Here is a 19,456-nt window from a genome sequence, read left to right as displayed (position 1 = left end):
TTTGAGAACTGCAAAACTAAGCATCTCTGATGGTATCTTCTGGACTGAGCACTGAGTCCCACTGGGTAGATAGAAAGATTAACCTAAATCTATATAGAAGCGCCTGAAATCCCATAAGATTGGGTCCCTAATTCATGAACTATTGGAACTCATTTACAAAACGTTTCTTAAACACTACATGAATATATTGTCTTATACTATAGAATTAAAATTTATAATCCCTACTCTATGAGGAGATATCTTTGAGCTATAACGTATCTATCTTTAGATAGTTTTTTCCTCAAAAAGCATCATCAAAAAATCAGATTTAAATTAAAAATCAGATTTGATTTTTTTTTTTTTAAATCATTGATTTTTATCCACCCTGCCTCTGGCTGAGTTACTGAAGTTCTCAAATCATGGTTTAAAGACTTTGAGTTAGAGAATCCACCATTTACACTAGTTTAAACCTGCAAGTGACCCATGCCCCAGGCTGCAGAGGAAGGCAAAAAACCCAGGGTCTCTGCCAATCTGACCTGGTGAAAAATTCCATCTGGACCCCAAACACAGCGATCAGTTAGACTGAGCATGTGGGCAAGACCCACCAGGCAGACACCTGAGAAAGCATTATCTGTAGTAACTCAGAGCCCTCCCCACCTAGTGTCCTGTTTCTGGCCACGGAATTTTTGCTACTAGCAGTCTTTGATAGGCCATATGCTATTGTAGGAAATCCCATCACTAGGGCCCTAACAAATTCATGGTCCATTTTGGTCAATTTCAGTCACAGGATTTTAAAAATAATAAATTTCATGGTGTAATTGTAGGGTCCTGACCTAAAAAGGAGTTGGGGGCATCACAAGGTTATTGTGTGGGGATTGCGATACTGTTACCCTTACTTCCGCACTGCTTCTGGTGACGGCACTGCCTTCAGAGCTCGGCAGCTGGAGAGCAGCGGTTGCAGGCCGGGAGCCCAGCTCTGAAGGCAGAGCCACCACCAGCAGCGCAGTGCAGAAGGATGGCATAGTGTGGTATTGCCACCCTTACTTCTGCACTGCTGTCTGCAGAGCTGGGCCGTCAGTCAGCAGCCGCCACTCTCTGGCCACCCAGCTCTGAAGGCAGCAGTAAGGGTGGCAATACTGCAACCCCCTTAAAATAACCTTGTGACCCTCTCCCTGCAACTCCCTTTGGGATCAGGATCTCCAATTTGAGAAACGCTGGTCTCCCCCGTGAAATCTGGGGGGTGGGGTGGGGGAAGAGTTGGGGAGGGAGAAATTAGATTTCACAGTCCAGGACTCATTTTTCACGACTGAATGTGGTAGGGCCCTACCTATCACCATCCCCTCCACAAACTTATCAAGCTCAGGTCTTGAAGTCAGTTCAATATTTTGCCCCCACTGCTCCCTTTGGAAGGCTGTTCCAGAACCTCACTCCTCTGATGGTTAGAAACCTCCGCCTAATTTTGAGCCTAAGCTTGTTGATGGCTAGTTTATAGCCATTTGTTCTTGTGTCCAAACTGGCACTTAAGTAATTCCTCTTCCTCCCTGGTATTTATCCCTCTGACGTGGCCTATGAATCCAATCATATCTCCCCTCAGCCTTTATTTGGTTACACTAAACAAGCCACGCTCTTTGAGTCTCCTCTCATAAGATAGGTTTTCCATTCCTCAGATCATCCTAGTTCTTCTCTGCACCTGTTCCAGTTTGAATTCATCTTTCTTAAACATGGGAGACCAGAACTGCACACAGTATTCCAGGTGAGGTCTCACCAGTACTTGTATAATGGTAACGACACTTCCCTGTCTCTACTGGAAATACTTCACCTGATGCACTGTAGAACTGTATTAGCTTTTTTCCATAGCTGCATCACACTGACAGCTCATAGTCATCCTTTGATCAACCAACACACCCAGTACAACCAATACATACATCAATTCTCCTCCCATCACTTACAATTGATACAGAATCATAGAATATCAGGGTTGGAAGGGACCCCAGAAGGTCATCTAGTCCAACCCCCTGCTCGAAGCAGGACCAATTCCCAGTTAAATCATCCCAGCCAGGGCTTTGTCAAGCCTGACCTTAAAAACCTCTAAGGAAGGAGATTCTACCACCTCCCTAGGTAACGCATTCCAGTGTTTCACCACCCTCTTAGTGAAAAAGTTTTTCCTAATATCCAATCTAAACCTCCCCCACTGCAACTTGAGACCATTACTCCTCGTTCTGTCATCTGCTACCATTGAGAACAGTCTAGAGCCATCCTCTTTGGAACCCCCTTTCCGGTAGTTGAAAGCAGCTATCAAATCCCCCCTCATTCTTCTCTTCTGCAGGCTAAACAATCCCAGCTCCCTCAGCCTCTCCTCATAAGTCATGTGTTCCAGACCCCTAATCATTTTTGTTGCCCTTCGCTGGACTCTCTCCAATTTATCCACATCCTTCTTGTAGTGTGGGGCCCAAAACTGGACACAGTACTCCAGATGAGGCCTCACCAATGTCGAATAGAGGGGAACGATCACGTCCCTCGATCTGCTTGCTATGCCCCTACTTATACATCCCAAAATGCCATTGGCCTTCTTGGCAACAAGGGCACACTGCTGACTCATATCCAGCTTCTCGTCCACTGTCACCCCTAGGTCCTTTTCTGCAGAACTGCTGCCTAGCCATTCGGTCCCTAGTCTGTAGCTGTGCATTGGGTTCTTCCGTCCTAAGTGCAGGACCCTGCACTTATCCTTATTGAACCTCATCAGATTTCTTTTGGCCCAATCCTCCAATTTGTCTAGGTCCTTCTGTATCCTATCCCTCCCCTCCAGCGTATCTACCACTCCTCCCAGTTTAGTATCATCCGCAAATTTGCTGAGAGTGCAATCCACACCATCCTGCAGATCATTTATGAAGATATTGAACAAAACCGGCCCCAGGACCGACCCTTGGGGCACTCCACTTGATACCGGCTGCCAACTAGACATGGAGCCATTGATCACTACCCGTTGAGCCCGACAATCTAGCCAGCTTTCTACCCACCTTATAGTGCATTCATCCAGCCCATACTTCCTTAACTTGCTGACAAGAATACTGTGGGAGACCATGTCAAAAGCTTTGCTAAAGTCAAGAAACAATACATCCACAGAACCAGTAATCTCATCATAAAAGGCGATTAGATTAGTCAGGCATGACCTTCCCTTGGTGAATCCATGCTGGCTGTTCCTGATCACTTTCCTCTCATGCAAGTGCTTCAGGATTGATTCTTTGAGGACCTGCTCCATGATTTTTCCAGGGACTGAGGTGAGGCTGACTGGCCTGGTCCTTCTTCCCTTTTTTAAAGATTGGCACTACATTAGCCTTTTTCCAGTCATCCGGGACTTCCCCAGTTCGCCACAAGTTTTCAAAGATAATGGCCAATGGCTCTGCAATCACAGCCGCCAATTCCTTCAGCACTCTCGGATGCAACTCGTCCGGCCCCATGGACTTGTGCACGTCCAGCTTTTCTAAATAGTCCCTAACCACCTCTATCTCCACAGAGGGCTGGCCATCTCTTCCCCATTTTGTGATGCCCAGCGCAGCAGTCTGGGAGCTGACCTTGTTAGTGAAAACAGAGGCAAAAAAAGCATGGAGTACATTAGCTTTTTCCACATCCTCTGTCACTAGGTTGCCTCCCTCATTCAGTAAGGGGCCCACACTTTCCTTGGCTTTCTTCTGGTTGCCAACATACCTGAAGAAACCCTTCTTGTTACTCTTGACATCTCTGGCTAGCTGCAGCTCCAGGTGCGATTTGGCCCTCCTGATATCATTCCTACATGCCCGAGCAATATTTTTATACTCTTCCCTGGTCATATGTCCAACCTTCCACTTCTTGTGAGCTTCTTTTTTATGTTTAAGATCCGCTAGGATTTCACCATTAAGTCAAGCTGGTCGCCTGCCATATTTACTATTCTTTCGACTCATTGGGATGGTTTGTCCCTGTAACCTCAACAGGGATTCCTTGAAATACAGCCAGCTTTCCCCTTCAAGTTAGTCCCCCAGGGGATTCTGGCCATCCGTTCCCTGAGGGAGTCGAAGTCTGCTTTCCTAAAGTCCAGGGTCCGTATCCTGCTGCTTACCTTTCTTCCCTGCGTCAGGATCCTGAACTCAACCAACTCATGGTCACTGCCTCCCAGATTCCCATCCACTTTTGCTTCCCCCACTAATTCTACCCGGTTTGTGAGCAGCAGGTCAAGAAAAGCGCCCCCCCTAGTTGGCTCCTCTAGCACTTGCGCCAGGAAATTGTCCCCTACGCTTTCCAAAAACTTCCTGGATTGTCTATGCACCGCTGTATTGCTCTCCCAGCAGATATCAGGAAAATTAAAGTCACCCATGAGAATCCAGGCATGCGATCTAGTAGCTTCCGTGAGCTGCCGGAAGAAAGCCTCATCTACCTCATCCCCCTGGTCCGGTGGTCTATAGCAGACTCCCACCACTACATCACTCTTGTTGCACACACTTCTAAACTTAATCCAGAGACACTCAGGTTTTTCTACAGTTTCGTACCGGAGCTCTGAGCAGTCATACTGCTCCCTTACATACAGTGCTACTCCCCCACCTTTTCTGCCCTGCCTGTCCTTCCTGAACAGTTTATAACCATCCATGACAGTACTCCAGTCATGTGAGTTATCCCACCAAGTCTCTGTTATTCCAATCACGTCATAGTTCCTTGACATCACCAGGACCTCCAGTTCTCCCTGCTTGATATGTCCCCAGGTTATAGCAAAAATTCTTGTTGTTAATCCCTAAATGCATGATCTTGCACTCTGCACTATTAAATTCATCCGATTTACATTACTCCAGTTTACAAGGTCATCCAGATCCTCTTGTATGATATTCTGGTCCTTCTCCATACTGGCAATCCCTCCCAACTGTGTGTCACTCACAAATTTTATTAGCACACTCCCACTTTTTGCACCAAGGTCAGTCATAAAAGTGTTACATAAGATTGGTCCCAAGACTGATCCCTGAGAAACTCCACTAGTAATCTCCCTCCAGCCTGACCATTCACCTTTCAGTATGACCTGTTGTAGTCACCCCTTTTACCAATTCCTTATCCACCTTTCAAGTCTCCTATTAATCCCCATGTTCTCCAATTTAACTAATAATGTCTCATGTGGACTGTATCAAATACAATACTGAAATCCAAGTAGATTAGATAGATTGAGAATCACTGTATTAGACAATGGAAATGCAAACTTTTGCATTAGTGACCACTTTCACACAGCAAGCCTCTGAGTCCCAGCCTTATAAATTAAAAACATTTTTTATATTTAATTATAAATGCTGGAGGAGAAGCTGGGTTGGGGGGGGGGGGACCCCTCCCCCCCACGTAATAACCTTGCGACCCCCTGAGGGGTCACAACCCCCAGTTTGAGAACCCCTGCTCTAATAGATCAGTTATCCTCTCAAAGAAGGAGATCAGGTTGGTCTGGCAGGATCTGCCTTTTGTTAATCTATGTTGTATTTTATCCCAATCACCATTCACCTCTATATCCTAAACTACTTTCTGTGACAAATTTTGAAAGAGAAAGATGGTGACATTTGGTAATGATTCAGTTCAGAACTTCAGTGCATAGCCCATTCCTGGGGGAAGGGGCGGAGGGATCAAATACAAGACTCATGTTCTTACTGCAGCTTCCTAGTGGCTGAATCAAACAAATGGTCTAACCAAAAGAAGGCAGAGGGGAGATCTGATTGCTCTCTATAAATAGATCAGAGGATTAAATACCACGGAGGGAGAATTATTTAAGCTCAGTATCAATGTGGGCACAAGAACAAATGGATATAAACATACCATCAGAAAGTTTAGACCTGAAATTAGACGAAGGTTTCTAACCATCAGAGGACTGAAGTTCCAGAACAGCCTTCCAAGGGAAGCAGTGGGGACAAAAGACATGTGGCTTCAAGACTAAGCTTGATAAGTTTATAGAAGGCATGATATGATGGAATAGCCTAATTTTGGCAATTAATTGATCTTCAACTATTAGCGGTAGATATGCCCAATGGCCTGTGATGAGATGTTAGATGGGGTGAGATCTGAGCTACTACAGAGAATTCTTTTCTGGGTGTCTGGCTGGTGAGTCTTGCCCACATGCTCAGGGTTTAGCTGATCGCCATATTTGGGGTCGGGAAGGAATTTACCTCCAGGGCAGATTGGCAGAGGCCCCGGGGGTTTTTCACCTTCCTCTGCAGCGTGGGTCACAGGTCACTTGCTGGAGGATTCTCTGCACCTCGAAGTCTTTAAACCATGATTTGAGGACTTCAGTAGCTCAGACATAGGTGAGAGGTTTGTTACAGGAGTGGGTGGGTGAGATTCCGTGGCCTGTGTTGTGCAGGAAGTCAGACTAGATGATCATAATGGTCCCTTCTGACCTTAAAGTCTATGAATTTATGAAACATTTTGTCCAGTACCTGCCATACCAGTGGCACACTAGTGACTGCTGGGGCCATGGATTTGGCCATGTTCCTGGCACTCCCAAAAGGCAACATTCACAGCAACAGGATCTCTGGGATCCGGGGATGGGAGGGAGACAAAACCCAGCTTACTTCAAACTCATCCATCATTTTGCGGATTCCACTTCCTTTCTGACCAATGATGTAACGGTGAAGGTCAAAGGGCACTTCCACCTCAGTGGTGACAGGAACCAGAGCCTGCATGGGGGAGGAAGAGCACAGAGTTTACCCAGCAGAAACACTTTGCAGAGTCAAGGGTCAGATTTCTCCCAAAGCCTTTTGAATGATAGCCCTGCTGTGATTTAGATTAGCTACATCTGTCCTAAAAGGGAGAGAGATCTGGCACTTCCTGAATCCCCCAGAGTGGAATACATTTGATCAAAAGATCATTAAGCCATTGATTAGGAAAGAGACCATGTAGTCTTCATGGGGAGGTCAAGAAGAAAGCCTAACAGCAGCAGCGAAAGCTATGAGAATGCATTGGATACTAAAGAACATACTCAGAATTAACAATGGTGCCTCCTCTGGAGTACAGTGCTCCATTTTCATAGCCTCACCTTAAAATATAGTGAAGGCTGAAAAGGCCCAGAAAGAAAGTCATTAGATTAAGGATGGAAACACTTAGGTCTGGTCTCCATTAGAGTTAGGATGACTCAAGGCAGCTTATGTCAACCTAACTGTGGAAGCGTCTATACTTAAATTTTGCTCCCGCCAATGTAATTTCCCCGCTATGCCAACTTAACTCCAGCTCCATGAGCGTCAGAGTCAAAGTCAATGTAGTTTGGTCAACGCAGTGTCAGTGTAGACCCTGTGGTGCTTTTGTCAACTGTTACTGGCTTTCAGGAGCAGTCCCACAATGCCCTGCACTGACAGTACAACTGATACAAGCACTGCTTCTTGTGTCAGCGGTGTGCGTCCTCACCAGCCAAGTGTAGACATGGTTAAGCAAAGTGTAGACATGTAATTACTGTGGCAGCTGTATGCCAACCTAAGTTAGGTTGACTTAATTTTGTAGTTGAGACATGGCCTTAGCTCTGATGAGAACTTGTCAAGGCTGGAACTAGTCAGCCTGGAAAAGGTTCGAAGGGACTTTATTGAGGAACAATATAGAAAACAACGATTGCTCTTGTATTACGGGGCAGGGTTGAAAGGACAAGTCATAAAAAAGTCTTATGCATAAGCAACTCCCACTACTGCTTAGAGCCTTTAACACCAACTGAGCCAGGTCAATTCACACCCACCCTGCAAGTCATTAAAGGGCAGAAAGTTTAGGTGCAATAAAGGGAATCCCTTTCCTTTAGGCTACATAATCTACCTGTGCCACATTAGCCCCAGGAGGACACCAACTTGAGCAAGGCCACCTGGCACCAGAGCCCAGAGTATTCAAATAGAGCCTCCTGCTGCAGGGCACAAGCAGAATACAAGAGCTTTGAGAGTCTGCTGAGAGCCAGCAGCACCACATACCTGCAGCGCCTCTTTGGCTGCCTCACATTTCTCTCTGCGGCCAGAGATGATGATAATGTCACACTTCTTTGGGGAAGTGGGGTCAGCCTCCTTAGCTTCTTTTCCTTCCCCACTCTCCTCTCCATTCTCCTGCATGGCTGGTTCTGTGGCAGGGGCTGAGAGCATGGAAACAAACAGAATAAGAATCTTATCAGTGAATACAGAACTTAGTTTCCATAAGTGGTATTACTCCCACAGAGATCAGTACACACCCTCCACCTTGCCCAGCAGGACCCCAAGGCACACAGGGAGGACAACGGACATTCACCATAAAGAAAGTGAGATTTTAATAGCATTTCAGTAGTATGAGAGGTTACCTACCATCAGTACTAACTCTGCCTTGGCTCCATCCTGGATTGTAGAGTGTCCACCATTATGCCCTGCTCTTTACATAGGAACACAGCCTCTCTCCAGCCCAAAAAAAAGAGTTCCTTTTATTGCCCCTTCTGTATGGCACTCTCTCCTTACTCAGCAGCAGCAGATTATTGTAATAAGCATTACACATAGTCCACCATTGCTGTCTGAGAACCCACATTCCCAGTAGCTTTTCTTTTAGCTGTTATGAAGTGCACAGACCCAGAATATTTCATATTAAAAGCAATATATTCTACATCAGTCAGGACTGTGGTCTAGTTTCATGGTCGGTTCATCACCTCCTAGTGGTAGAAGGCCCTCCCCCACACCTTATTTAACAGGTGTGGTTAAACATAAGGCAGCCAGGAACCAATGAGCCTTGCTGTGTGTGGTATACTTGAGACCAAACTTGGCAATATGTAGTGGAGCAAACAAGCCATTCTCCTTTCACTTGCGGGAGGGGAAGAGCGGTAAGGAGAGCTGGTTTGTTTAAAAGTTCTCCCTCTCCAAAAGAGTTTAAAGGTAAAAGACCTGAAGTTTATAGAACCTCTACTGCTGTTTGGTGTAGACCAAACAATAGCTCTCTCCTGCCATTGCAGTTTGGCCTGGTTCTTAAAGGAGCCTAAGGAGACAGAAGCAAAAGGACAGCAGTTCTAGTCCATATTGAGTACGAGACACGGTCATAGTTGCCTGTTTTAGTATTAGGCTTGGAGGAGGGTTAAGGACTGCCCAGCTCAAAGCAGAAGTGTCCACTTGCAAGGCTGCCTCCTGCCCAGCCACATTGCCTCTCTGCAGGGAGAGACTTAAACTGCATGACTTGTGAACTTGGCTGGGGTTCCCTCCGAAGCAGCAGCACAACCCCCAGTGATCTGAGTAGCTCAGAGCACCCCACCAACACTTCCAGTGCAGTAGAGTTCTCAAAGCATCATACCTGGGTTCTCCTCCCTGTCGGGGAATTTGATCTGAACACCATAGTCGCGGGTGATCTGCTGAATGCGGGAACCTTTGGGGCCCATGATGGAGCGGTGAAACTTCTGGGGGATGGTGCACTCTATTGTCACCTGAGCTTCCTGCATGTTTGACAGAGAAAGCAGGTGAATTATTCAGGTGACACCTGTTGTCACACACTCCCTCCTATTTGATCAAAATGTGATTCTCAAAGATTTGTCACCATAGTAAGTTCACATAGCCATGTGTGTCATAGGCAGGAAGGGAGCAGGGTGGAGGCAAAAGGTTGGGACAAGGGCTGTCAAGCAATTTAAAAAAAATTTAAATCGCAATTAAATGCACTGTTAAACAATAGAATACATTTTATTTAAATATTTTTGGATGTTTTCTACATTTTAAAATATATTGATTTCAACACAACAGTATACAAAGTGTACAGTGCTCACTTCATATTTATTTTTGATTACAAGTGTTTGCACTGTAAAAAAAGAAATTGTGTTTTTCAATTCCCCTAATACAAATACTGTAATGCAATCTCTATCATGAAAGTTGAACTTACAAATATAGAATTATGTACAAAAATACTTTTTAAAATTTTTGAATGCAGAATAAAATTTTAGACCTTGCAAGTCCACTCAGTCCTTCTTCTTGTTCAGCCAATCACTCACACAAACAAGTTTGTTTACATTTTCAGGAGATAATGCTGCCCGCCTCTTGTTTACAATGTTACCTGAAAGCAAGAACAGGCACTCTCACGGCCCTGTTGTAACCGGCGTCGCAAGTTATTTATGTGCCAGATGCACATGCTTCAGCTACAATTCCAGGGGCATGCGTCCATGTTGATGATGGGTTCTGCTCAAAAACCATCCAAAGCAGTGTGGACCAACACGTGTTCATTATCCAAGTCAGATGCCAGAAGGTTGATTTTCTTTTTTTGGTGGTTCGGGTTCTGTAGTTTTCGCATTGGAGCATTGCTCTTTTAAGACTTCTGAAAGCATGCTCTCTACCTCGTCCTGCTCAGATTTTGGAAGGCACTTCAGATTCTTAAATCTTGGATCCAGTGCTGTAGCTATCTTTACAAATCTCACATTGGTGCCTTCTTTGCATTTTGTCAAATCAGCAGTGGAAAGTGTTCTTAAAATGAAAACCATGTGCAGGGTCATCACTGAGACTGCTATAACATGAAATATATGCCAGAATGAGGGTAAAACAGAGCAGGGGACATACAATTCTCCCCCAAGGAGTTCAGTCACAAATTTAATTAATGCCTGTTCTCTCTTTCTGGTGACATTGTAAATAAGAAGAGGGCAGCATTATCTCCTGTAAATGTAAACAAACTTGTTTGTCTTAGTGATTGGCTGAACAAGAAGTAGAACTGAATGGACCTGTAGCCTCTGAAGTTTTACATTGTTTTGTTTTTGAGCGCAGTTATGTAACACACACAAAAATCTACATTTGTAAATTGCACTTTCAGGACAAAGATTGCACTACCTTACTTGTAGGAAGTGAACTGAAAAATACTATTTCTTGTTTATCTTTTTACAGTGCAAATATTTGTAATCAAAATATACACTTTGATTTCAATTACAACACAGAATACAAGATATATATATGAAAATGTAGAAAAGCATCCAAAATATTTAATAAATTTCAATTGGTAATCTCTTGTTTAAGTGTGATTAATCAGGATTAATTTTTTTGAGTTAATTGTGAGAGTTAACTACGATTAATCGACAGCCCTAGTTGGAACAGAGCAACAATTATTCTGTCTAATACATTTCCAGAATCCCTCATACCTCAGCGCCCAAGAAACAAAAGGCAGTCTGTCCTCCAAATGCTACCCCACACCTGACTAATGGCCACAGACCAGAACTCCATTCCCATACCTCTCCCTCAAGAGGCTCTTCAGGGGGAGGGAGAGTGGAGAACAGCCTGTCATGGAGGCAAGGACAAGAGCACAGACACTTAACAGCTGGTGAGTTGTAAGAGCCAGCCTTGGGAGGATTGGCTCCAATTCTTGAGCCAGGAACCCCGAAGTTAGTACCCAATGCCTGAAGTGCTCTGTGCATCATCTCCCAAGGTCAGCTCCCAGACTGCTGCGCTGGGCATCGCAAAATGGGGAAGAGATGGCCAGCCCTCTGTGGAGATAGAGGTGGTTAGGGAATATTTAGAAAAGCTGGACGTGCACAAGTCCATGGGGCCGGACGAGTTGCATCCGAGAGTGCTGAAGGAATTGGCGGCTGTGATTGCAGAGCCATTGGCCATTATCTTTGAAAACTCGTGGCGAACAGGGGAAATCCCGGATGACTGGAAAAAGGCTAATGTAGTGCCAATCTTTAAAAAAGGGAAGAAGGAGGATCCTGGGAACTACAGGCCAGTCAGCCTCACCTCAGTCCCTGGAAAAATCATGGAGCAGGTCCTCAAAGAATCAATCCTGAAGCACTTGCATGAGAGGAAAGTGATCAGGAACAGCCAGCATGGATTCACCAAGGGAAGGTCATGCCTGACTAATCTAATCGCCTTTTATGATGAGATTACTGGTTCTGTGGATGTATTGTTTCTTGACTTTAGCAAAGCTTTTGACATGGTCTCCCACAGTATTCTTGTCAGCAAGTTAAGGAAGTATGGGCTGGATGAATGCACTATAAGGTGGGTAGAAAGCTGGCTAGATTGTCGGGCTCAACGGGTAGTGATCAATGGCTCCATGTCTAGTTGGCAGCCGGTATCAAGTGGAGTGCCCCAAGGGTCGGTCCTGGGGCCGGTTTTGTTCAATATCTTCATAAATGATCTGGAGGATGGTGTGGATTGCACTCTCAGCAAATTTGCGGATGATACTAAACTGGGAGGAGTGGTAGATACGCTGGAGGGGAGGGATAGGATACATAAGGACCTAGACAAATTGGAGGATTGGGCCAAAAGAAATCTGATGAGGTTCAATAAGGATAAGTGCAGGGTCCTGCACTTCGGACGGAAGAACCCAATGCACAGCTACAGACTAGGGACCGAATGGCTAGGCAGCAGTTCTGCGGAAAAGAACCTAGGGGTGACAGTGGACGAGAAGCTGGATATGAGTCAGCAGCGTGCCCTTGTTGCCAAGAAGGCCAATGGCATTTTGGGATGTATAAGTAGGGGCATAGCGAGCAGATCGAGGGACGTGATCGTTCCCCTCTATTCGACTTTGGTGAGGCCTCATCTGGAGTACTGTGTCCAGTTTTGGGCCCCACACTTCAAGAAGGATGTGGATAAATTGGAGAGTCCAGCGAAGGGCAACAAAAATGATTAGGGGTCTGGAACACATGACTTATGAGGAGAGGCTGAGAGAGCTGGGATTGTTTAGCCTGCAGAAGAGAAGAATGAGGGGGGATTTGATAGCTGCTTTCAACTACCTGAAAGGGGGTTCCAAAGAGGATGGCTCTAGACTGTTCTCAATGGTAGCAGATGACAGAACGAGGAGTAATGGTCTCAAGTTGCAGTGGGGGAGGTTTAGATTGGATATTAGGAAAAACTTTTTCACTAAGAGGGTGGTGAAACACTGGAATGCGTTACCTAGGGAGGTGGTAGAATCTCCTTCCTTAGAGGTTTTTAAGGTCAGGCTTGACAAAGCCCTGGCTGGGATGATTTAACTGGGATTTGGTCCTGCTTCGAGCAGGGGGTTGGACTAGATGACCTTCTGGGGTCCCTTCCAACCCTTATATTCTATGATTCTATGATTCCCAGATCAGTATGTGCCAGAGTCGGGAGGAAGCGAAAGCTACCCTTTAATAAGACAGTGTTGAAAGTACAGCTCCTCACCTCCCCCAGAAGACAGCAAAGGGCTGAACAGAGCATGCCAGAAAGATACCTAGAAGAGAATTAGAGACCCCTAACCACCACCCTTCTGCTCCTACAATGAGAGGGGAGGATGGGACCTTGAGCAGAGGAGGACTCCTAAGCATTAAGGAACTGAAATGCACAGGAAACACAGCAGAGTCTTGGCCAAGAAGAAACTGCCACCCCCAACAGCTGGCTAAGGAAGGCCAAAAGGGGATGTATATCTCCTCCCAGCCAGGCCGCTGGGGAGGCTAGACACCTTTCCTAGGCTAGGATCTAAATAGGGGGTTACCCTGGATATTCCTAGGTTTTGACCGAGTGCCAATACCTGGGGCCCATGTGACCTGCCACAGTGTTCCTCAGGTCAGAGACTGGGCAAAAACAGGACCCTCCACATGACATGGAGCAGGGGATTTTTTTTTGGGGGGGGGAAGGAGGAAGATACTTGTGACATGTGTAAGAAACAGAACGGTTGCTTCTTAAAACAAGCCTGCTGGGACACATACCAGGTCCTCAATGATCTCCAGGATGCGCTTCTTGGCAGCCTCCACGCAGTCCTTGGCCCCCTTGAGGGTGACCTTGTCACTCTGGGTGCCAGAGCGGGGGAAACTGACCATCACACCGCCATACTCATCAGCAATCTCACGGAGAACCTGCCCTCTCCGGATTACAAAGTGTCGGTGGTGCTTGGGGTCCACCACCATGGAGTCCTCAACCACGTTATCCTGCAGAGAGGAGACATTACACAGTGGTGTTTCTTCATTACACTCTACTTCTGGATTAGAAAATCCCTTCCATAGCTCACAATGTGGGACCACTCCTCTATCATTAGAGAAGTGGGTTGTGTGCAGTGTAAACACGCATATCTTAATTCTTGAGTTCCTACCAGGGCCTCCCAAATAGACATGTTACCCTTATCCAGGGCCAAGCAATTCCTCCCAACTGACAGGTTAGCACCTGCTACCACCTACGCTGCAGAGATGCACACATGGGAAGTGTGGGTAGAAAGACAAGTGAATGGAGGAAGCCTCCCTCACCAGGTTCTGGATGAGTGCCTCCAACTCCTTCTGAGCCTCCTTGACAGCCCCCTCGGTCCCCATGATGGTAATCAGCTCCTGGTCTTTGTCTTCAGAGGTTGGGAAGATGATGCGAGCCCCTGTGTTATCACGCACCTTGCGGATATTGCCACCACCTTTGCCAATCAGGAACTTGTGGTACTCTGGCTTGGCACGAAGGTCCACTGTGTAACTCTTAGTTTGCTAATAGAGGTCAGCCCCCGCACAGAGAACAAAGTACAAATGAGTACTTGCAAACACAATTTCACCATTAGAATATATGGAGAAACTTCTGGAATAAGTTTGTGCACATGCACATTTGGCTAAGCGTGACTAGTGTCACAGCCTAGAAATCCAATCTTCCAAAGTAAAAGCAAACTAGAAGAATTCTGGTATCTGAAATCAGAAGATGTTACTTCACATTCTCCAGGCATCAGAATATTCGCACCATGAGAACTTGCATTTGGGAGGATGTCACCTTACTTCTGATATGTCACAACACAATCCAGTAAGAATGCATCAGGATTAAATGGTGCGGAGAGCAGACAGGAGCAGGACCAAGTGAGCCAGAGAACTGCTCATTCACATGGGCCAGACCCATAGCGGATAAGCCAGTGTCATGCTACCGGCCAGCTACGCAGGCTTACTGCAGCTGTGAATCTGGCCCATAACATGAGAGTACACAGCACTTTCACCAGGCAGCCATTTCCAAGAAAGTTTTTGTTAATAAATAAAGTGGCCAGTTATGCATCTTAGAGTAACTCCTGTCACTTGAGACCTTAATTACATCCATAATTATATCAAGGAATGTGAAAAAAAGAATGCCACTCATTTGGAATTTGTAGGCACGGGCTAAGGCCAGACAGGAGGGAGGAGTGAAGAAAAGTTGCCTCTCTTGGAGTAAAACCAACTCCAGTCACACACCAGTGTGCTTCAATTCCAAGTAAGGCAGGGGGGTAAGGGGGGGCGGGGGGGCGAGAGGAGGACATTTCTGCTCCTTCATCTGGACCCAAAGAGGCATTTAAGCAAAGAGCAGATCAAACAAACAAAGGGGTTAAGTCACTTTGTTGGCAGAGTAGCTAGTTCTTTTACTAACTCGAACGCCACTAGGATCAGGGTCTCTTGTCCTAGGAGCAGTGGTACCAATGTTCCAACTGTGTTTACAATAGGAGTATAATGACCCAAAAGACAGGGCCCCCCCCTTACACTGTCCACCCCACCCAGCACCTCCCTGTGGTAAGGCACACAGTGTGGGATTGATCACACATTAAGAGGGAAGAGACTGTGGTTGGATCTGATCTTTCTACCTAGTTGCAGGGCTCACCTTCTCCTCTGCCAAATGCAGCAGCTGTTTCTTGGCCTTCTCCACATCCTGAGCAGGGCCCCTGATGGTGACTGTATCGCTGCCAGAGCCCTCTGTGGGAAAGTGGATGTGGACCCCACCACACTCCTCCATGATTGAGCGAATGAAGCGACCTTTGGCACCAATGAGGGAGTTGTGGAGCTTGGAGGGGATGGAGACCTCCACCTCTGTGATGTCAGCCTAGGGGAAGAAGCCAGGGCATTAAGGTTGGATTGTATGGCAAGCTGTTGGGAGGGAATTGTTTGGGTGAGGGGGAAGCAGACCCATGCAGTCTGTTCCTCTTCTGGAGATATCAGAATACTGAGATTATTGGGATTTTAGTACTGGGAGATGACCACACAACCACTTATTAAGAAGCAAATCTGAGCAGAGGATCTGCAATATCTGCCAAGCAGCAGCTGGATGTGCCAGCACATGCCAGTCTCCCAGAACAATAATGGGCACTGGGGAAAGTATTCCCCCCCCCCAGCACTGTTACCGTTTGGGCACAAAGAAAAAAGTTTTAGTAGATGAGGATTCTTTCAGAAGAGAAGTGAATAATGCAGATTCAATAAGATTCTGGTCAGAAGTATTGGCTGGATTCATGAAAACCTCCACATGGAGACAAGTGGCTGCACTACATGCCACTGGAAATTGTATCCTGGACTTGTCTTTCCTAAATGTTCTCAGGATTAGGCAAGTAGATTTCTTTGCCTACTTTGGTGACCTGAAGAAGCTTGCTATGTTTTGAGGACTCAGTCCAATTCGGTGGTCTTCAATTATCTGGGGAGATTGGTCTCAAATTAAAGCAACCTCTGTATTAAACGTTTTATTAAGCGGTTCAGTTGCTAGTACTGTTAACATTCAGAATTTGAACCAAAAAAAAAAAATTCTTTCAAAGTTTCCTTGAGTTCAGCTGTCTTTAATATGGCATTTTTAGTATCAGCTCTCAGAATTTGCAACCTAGCAAGCTGGATACGGAGGCCTGCCTAAAGAGACTGCCAAGACAATTAGGCCTAAGACAAGAACCTCTTCGGAAAGGACCATAAGTATCTTTTGCTGAGAAGCTGGGCTCTTTGATCTTAAGCATGCTAACCTTCAAGCCATGAACTCAACACATAAGAGACTGGATTCTTTAAGTTTAACTATCTCCTGTATAATTTGTTTGCTTTGTTTTTGTGAATTTTGTCAAGTCACCTATGTTTTGTCAGGCCTCTGTACTCCATTTATAACACCTTAAATTAACCAGTTCCTGTTACCAGCTCTTTTTGGATGGATAGAATTCGGTGGCGAGCGGCTTCACAGTTTGCTCTCTTGCCAGTGATGATGATTGTCTCTGAGTTGCTGTTCTCTGCCGGGAGATCAATCTTGGTGTTGCTTTCCTCACGGATCTGCAATAAGAAACAAATACATGTTTGAGGTGGAGCATACAAGAGGAAGCTCTGGAAGGTTAAGTTTTACTTCACCACTGAGCAGGTGGGATTGATGACTGGAAGGTACCTGAAAGCAGAGAGTACAAAGGAACTTTGTAGAACATTTGAGGGCCAGTAGCAACCTCACCTTTTTGATGTTGGCACCTCCTTTCCCAATGATGTTCTTGTGGAATTGTTTGAAGATGGGAACAGAAATAGAAAAGCTGTTTTCAACCTTACAAAGAGAAAGAAGAGAATTAGTTCGCTGACGAGATGAAGTCACAACAGGCTTGGTCATGCCTCACCCTTTCTATTTCTGTTAGGATTTCTTAAAACACCTGGAAAAGAGCCTCTTTGTTTACCATTCTGCCTAGAAGGTGCCTGACTGCTTATGAGAGAAGGTCAGAAAAGTAAATTCACTCAAAACAGACTAGGAGTACTTGTGACACCTTAAAGACTAACCAATTTATTTAAGCATGAGCTTTCGTGAGCTACAGCTCACTTCATCAGATGCATACCGTGGAAACTGCAGCAGACATTATATACACACAGAGATCATGAAACAATACCTCCTCCCACCCCACTGTCCTGCTGGTAATAGCTTATCTAAAGTGATCATCAAGTTGGGCCATTTCCAGCACAAATCCAGGCTCTCTCACCCTCCACCCCCCCCACACACAAACTCACTCTCCTGCTGGTAATAGCCCATCCAAAGTGACAACTCTCTTCACAATGTGTATGATAATGAAGGTGGGCCATTTCCTGCACAAATCCAGGTTCTCTATTCAGGGGACACCATCACAGGGCCTAATAACATCAGCCACACTATCAGAGGCTCGTTCACCTGCACATCCACCAATGTGATATATGCCATCATGTGCCAGCAATGCCCCTCTGCCATTTACATTGGTCAAACTGGACAGTCTCTACGTAAAAGAATAAATGGACACAAATCAGATGTCAAGAATTATAACATTCATAAACCAGTCGGAGAACACTTCAATCTCTCTGGTCACGCAATCACAGACATGAAGGTCGCCATCTTAAAACAAAAAAACTTCAAATCCAGACTCCAGCGAGAAACTGCTGAATTGGAATTCATTTGCAAATTGGATACTATTAACTTAGGCTTAAATAGAGACTGGGAGTGGCTAAGTCATTATGCAAGGTAGCCTATTTCCCCTTGTTTTTTCCTACCTCCCCCCCCCAGACGTTCTGGTTAAACTTGGATTTAAACTTATAGAATGGTCAGTTTGGATGAGCTATTGCCAGCAGGCGAGTGAGTTTGTGTGTGTGTGTGTGTGTGTGTGTGTGTGTGTGTGTGTCCGTCCGTCCCTGGGAAAAGGGGGCGGGGCGGGTAAGGAAGCCTGGATTTGTGCTGGACATGGCCCACCTTGATTACCATGCACATTGTAGGGAGAGTGGTCACTTTGGATAAGCTATTACCAGCAGGAGAGTGAGTTTGTGTATGTGGTTTTTGGAGGGGGGTGAGAGAACCTGGATTTATGCAGGAAATGGCCAACCTTGATTATCACACACATTGTGAAGAGAGTGGTCACTTTGGATGGGCTATTACCAGCAGGAGAGTGAGTTTGTGTGTGTGTGTGGGGGGGGGGGGGGGGGGGGGGGGCACGGAGGGTGAGAAAACCTGGATTTGTGCTGGAAATGGCCCAACTTGATGATCACTTTAGATAAGCTATTACCAGCAGGACAGTGGGGTGGGAGGAGGTATTGTTTCATGATCTCTGTGTGTATATAATGTCTGCTGCAGTTTCCACAATATGCATCCGATGAAGTGAGCTGTAGCTCACGAAAGCTCATGCTCAAATAAATTGGTTAGTCTCTAAGGTGCCACAAGTACTCCTTTTCTTTTTGCAAATACAGACTAACACGGCTGTTACTCTGAAACCTGTCAAAACAGACTGAAGCTATGGGTTTGGGAGGTGGATCCCCTTCTCACTCAGTTACCCTAGAGCCACTGTAAGAAGAGCTGTCCCTTCATTACTAAATATCAGCACAGTGCAGGTGTCTCACCCACCTGCTGTACATTCTAAGGTTTCAGACAAAGCTTAAGTGTGATGTCAGCACACAGTTATCCTCTGTCCCAAAACTAAAGACTGGAAGGTGGGGAAGATAACACAAGAAGCTCTCATACCAGGTCTGCCACCATCTTCTGCATGTACTTTGTGCATTTTTCCACCTCATTCTTGGGTCCTCTAAGTTGGACAATGTCGCTCTTGTGTGCTGGGTCTGGGAAGTTGATGATAACCTGCAAGAGATGGTCACTTAATGGCAGAATCACATAACATACAAAGGTATGATTGGCAGGATAGAAGATCCATAGCACAGCACAGTTCCTCTGTCCCAAGAATCAGTAACCCTTCAGTAGAAAGGGTCTTTGTGTTAAAGAACATTCTTGCTAAGGGTCCCCTCTAATGGTTGGTACACGGGAGTCATAGGCTCTTATCCACTACGAGCTAACAGTTGTGCCTTTAGCTCAAGTGGTAGAGGCCTGTGCTTTTGGTGCCAAAGGTCCCAGGTTCTAACCCCATGATGACCCACAGGCCGGTGGGGGACCCCCCA

The 19,456-nt window shown here is 45.8% G+C and overlaps 1 protein-coding gene across 3 annotated transcripts in view; it reads right to left on the bottom strand.

Annotated features, from left to right (window-relative positions):
• Window positions 1-19,456, bottom strand: part of HDLBP (high density lipoprotein binding protein) — a 91,467-nt gene that overhangs the window by 16,712 nt on the left and 55,299 nt on the right. For 2 of the 3 annotated variants that reach the window (XM_048863694.2, XM_075132317.1), the window contains exons 14-22: window positions 19,029-19,142; window positions 17,022-17,108; window positions 16,721-16,852; window positions 15,444-15,662; window positions 14,102-14,323; window positions 13,571-13,789; window positions 9,238-9,376; window positions 7,914-8,068; window positions 6,543-6,647 (exon numbers count right to left, since the gene is read on the bottom strand). In XM_048863694.2, coding sequence (XP_048719651.1) covers window positions 6,543-6,647; window positions 7,914-8,068; window positions 9,238-9,376; window positions 13,571-13,789; window positions 14,102-14,323; window positions 15,444-15,662; window positions 16,721-16,852; window positions 17,022-17,108; window positions 19,029-19,142 — 1,392 coding nt within the window. The remainder of the gene's footprint in view (window positions 1-6,542; window positions 6,648-7,913; window positions 8,069-9,237; window positions 9,377-13,570; window positions 13,790-14,101; window positions 14,324-15,443; window positions 15,663-16,720; window positions 16,853-17,021; window positions 17,109-19,028; window positions 19,143-19,456) is intronic. The other variant, XM_075132318.1, reaches the window with a different exon arrangement.

Source organism: Caretta caretta, chromosome 9 (assembly GCF_965140235.1).
Source record: "Caretta caretta isolate rCarCar2 chromosome 9, rCarCar1.hap1, whole genome shotgun sequence".
Taxonomy (NCBI): domain Eukaryota; kingdom Metazoa; phylum Chordata; order Testudines; family Cheloniidae; genus Caretta; species Caretta caretta.
This window is presented reverse-complemented; position numbering and strand designations above follow the sequence as displayed.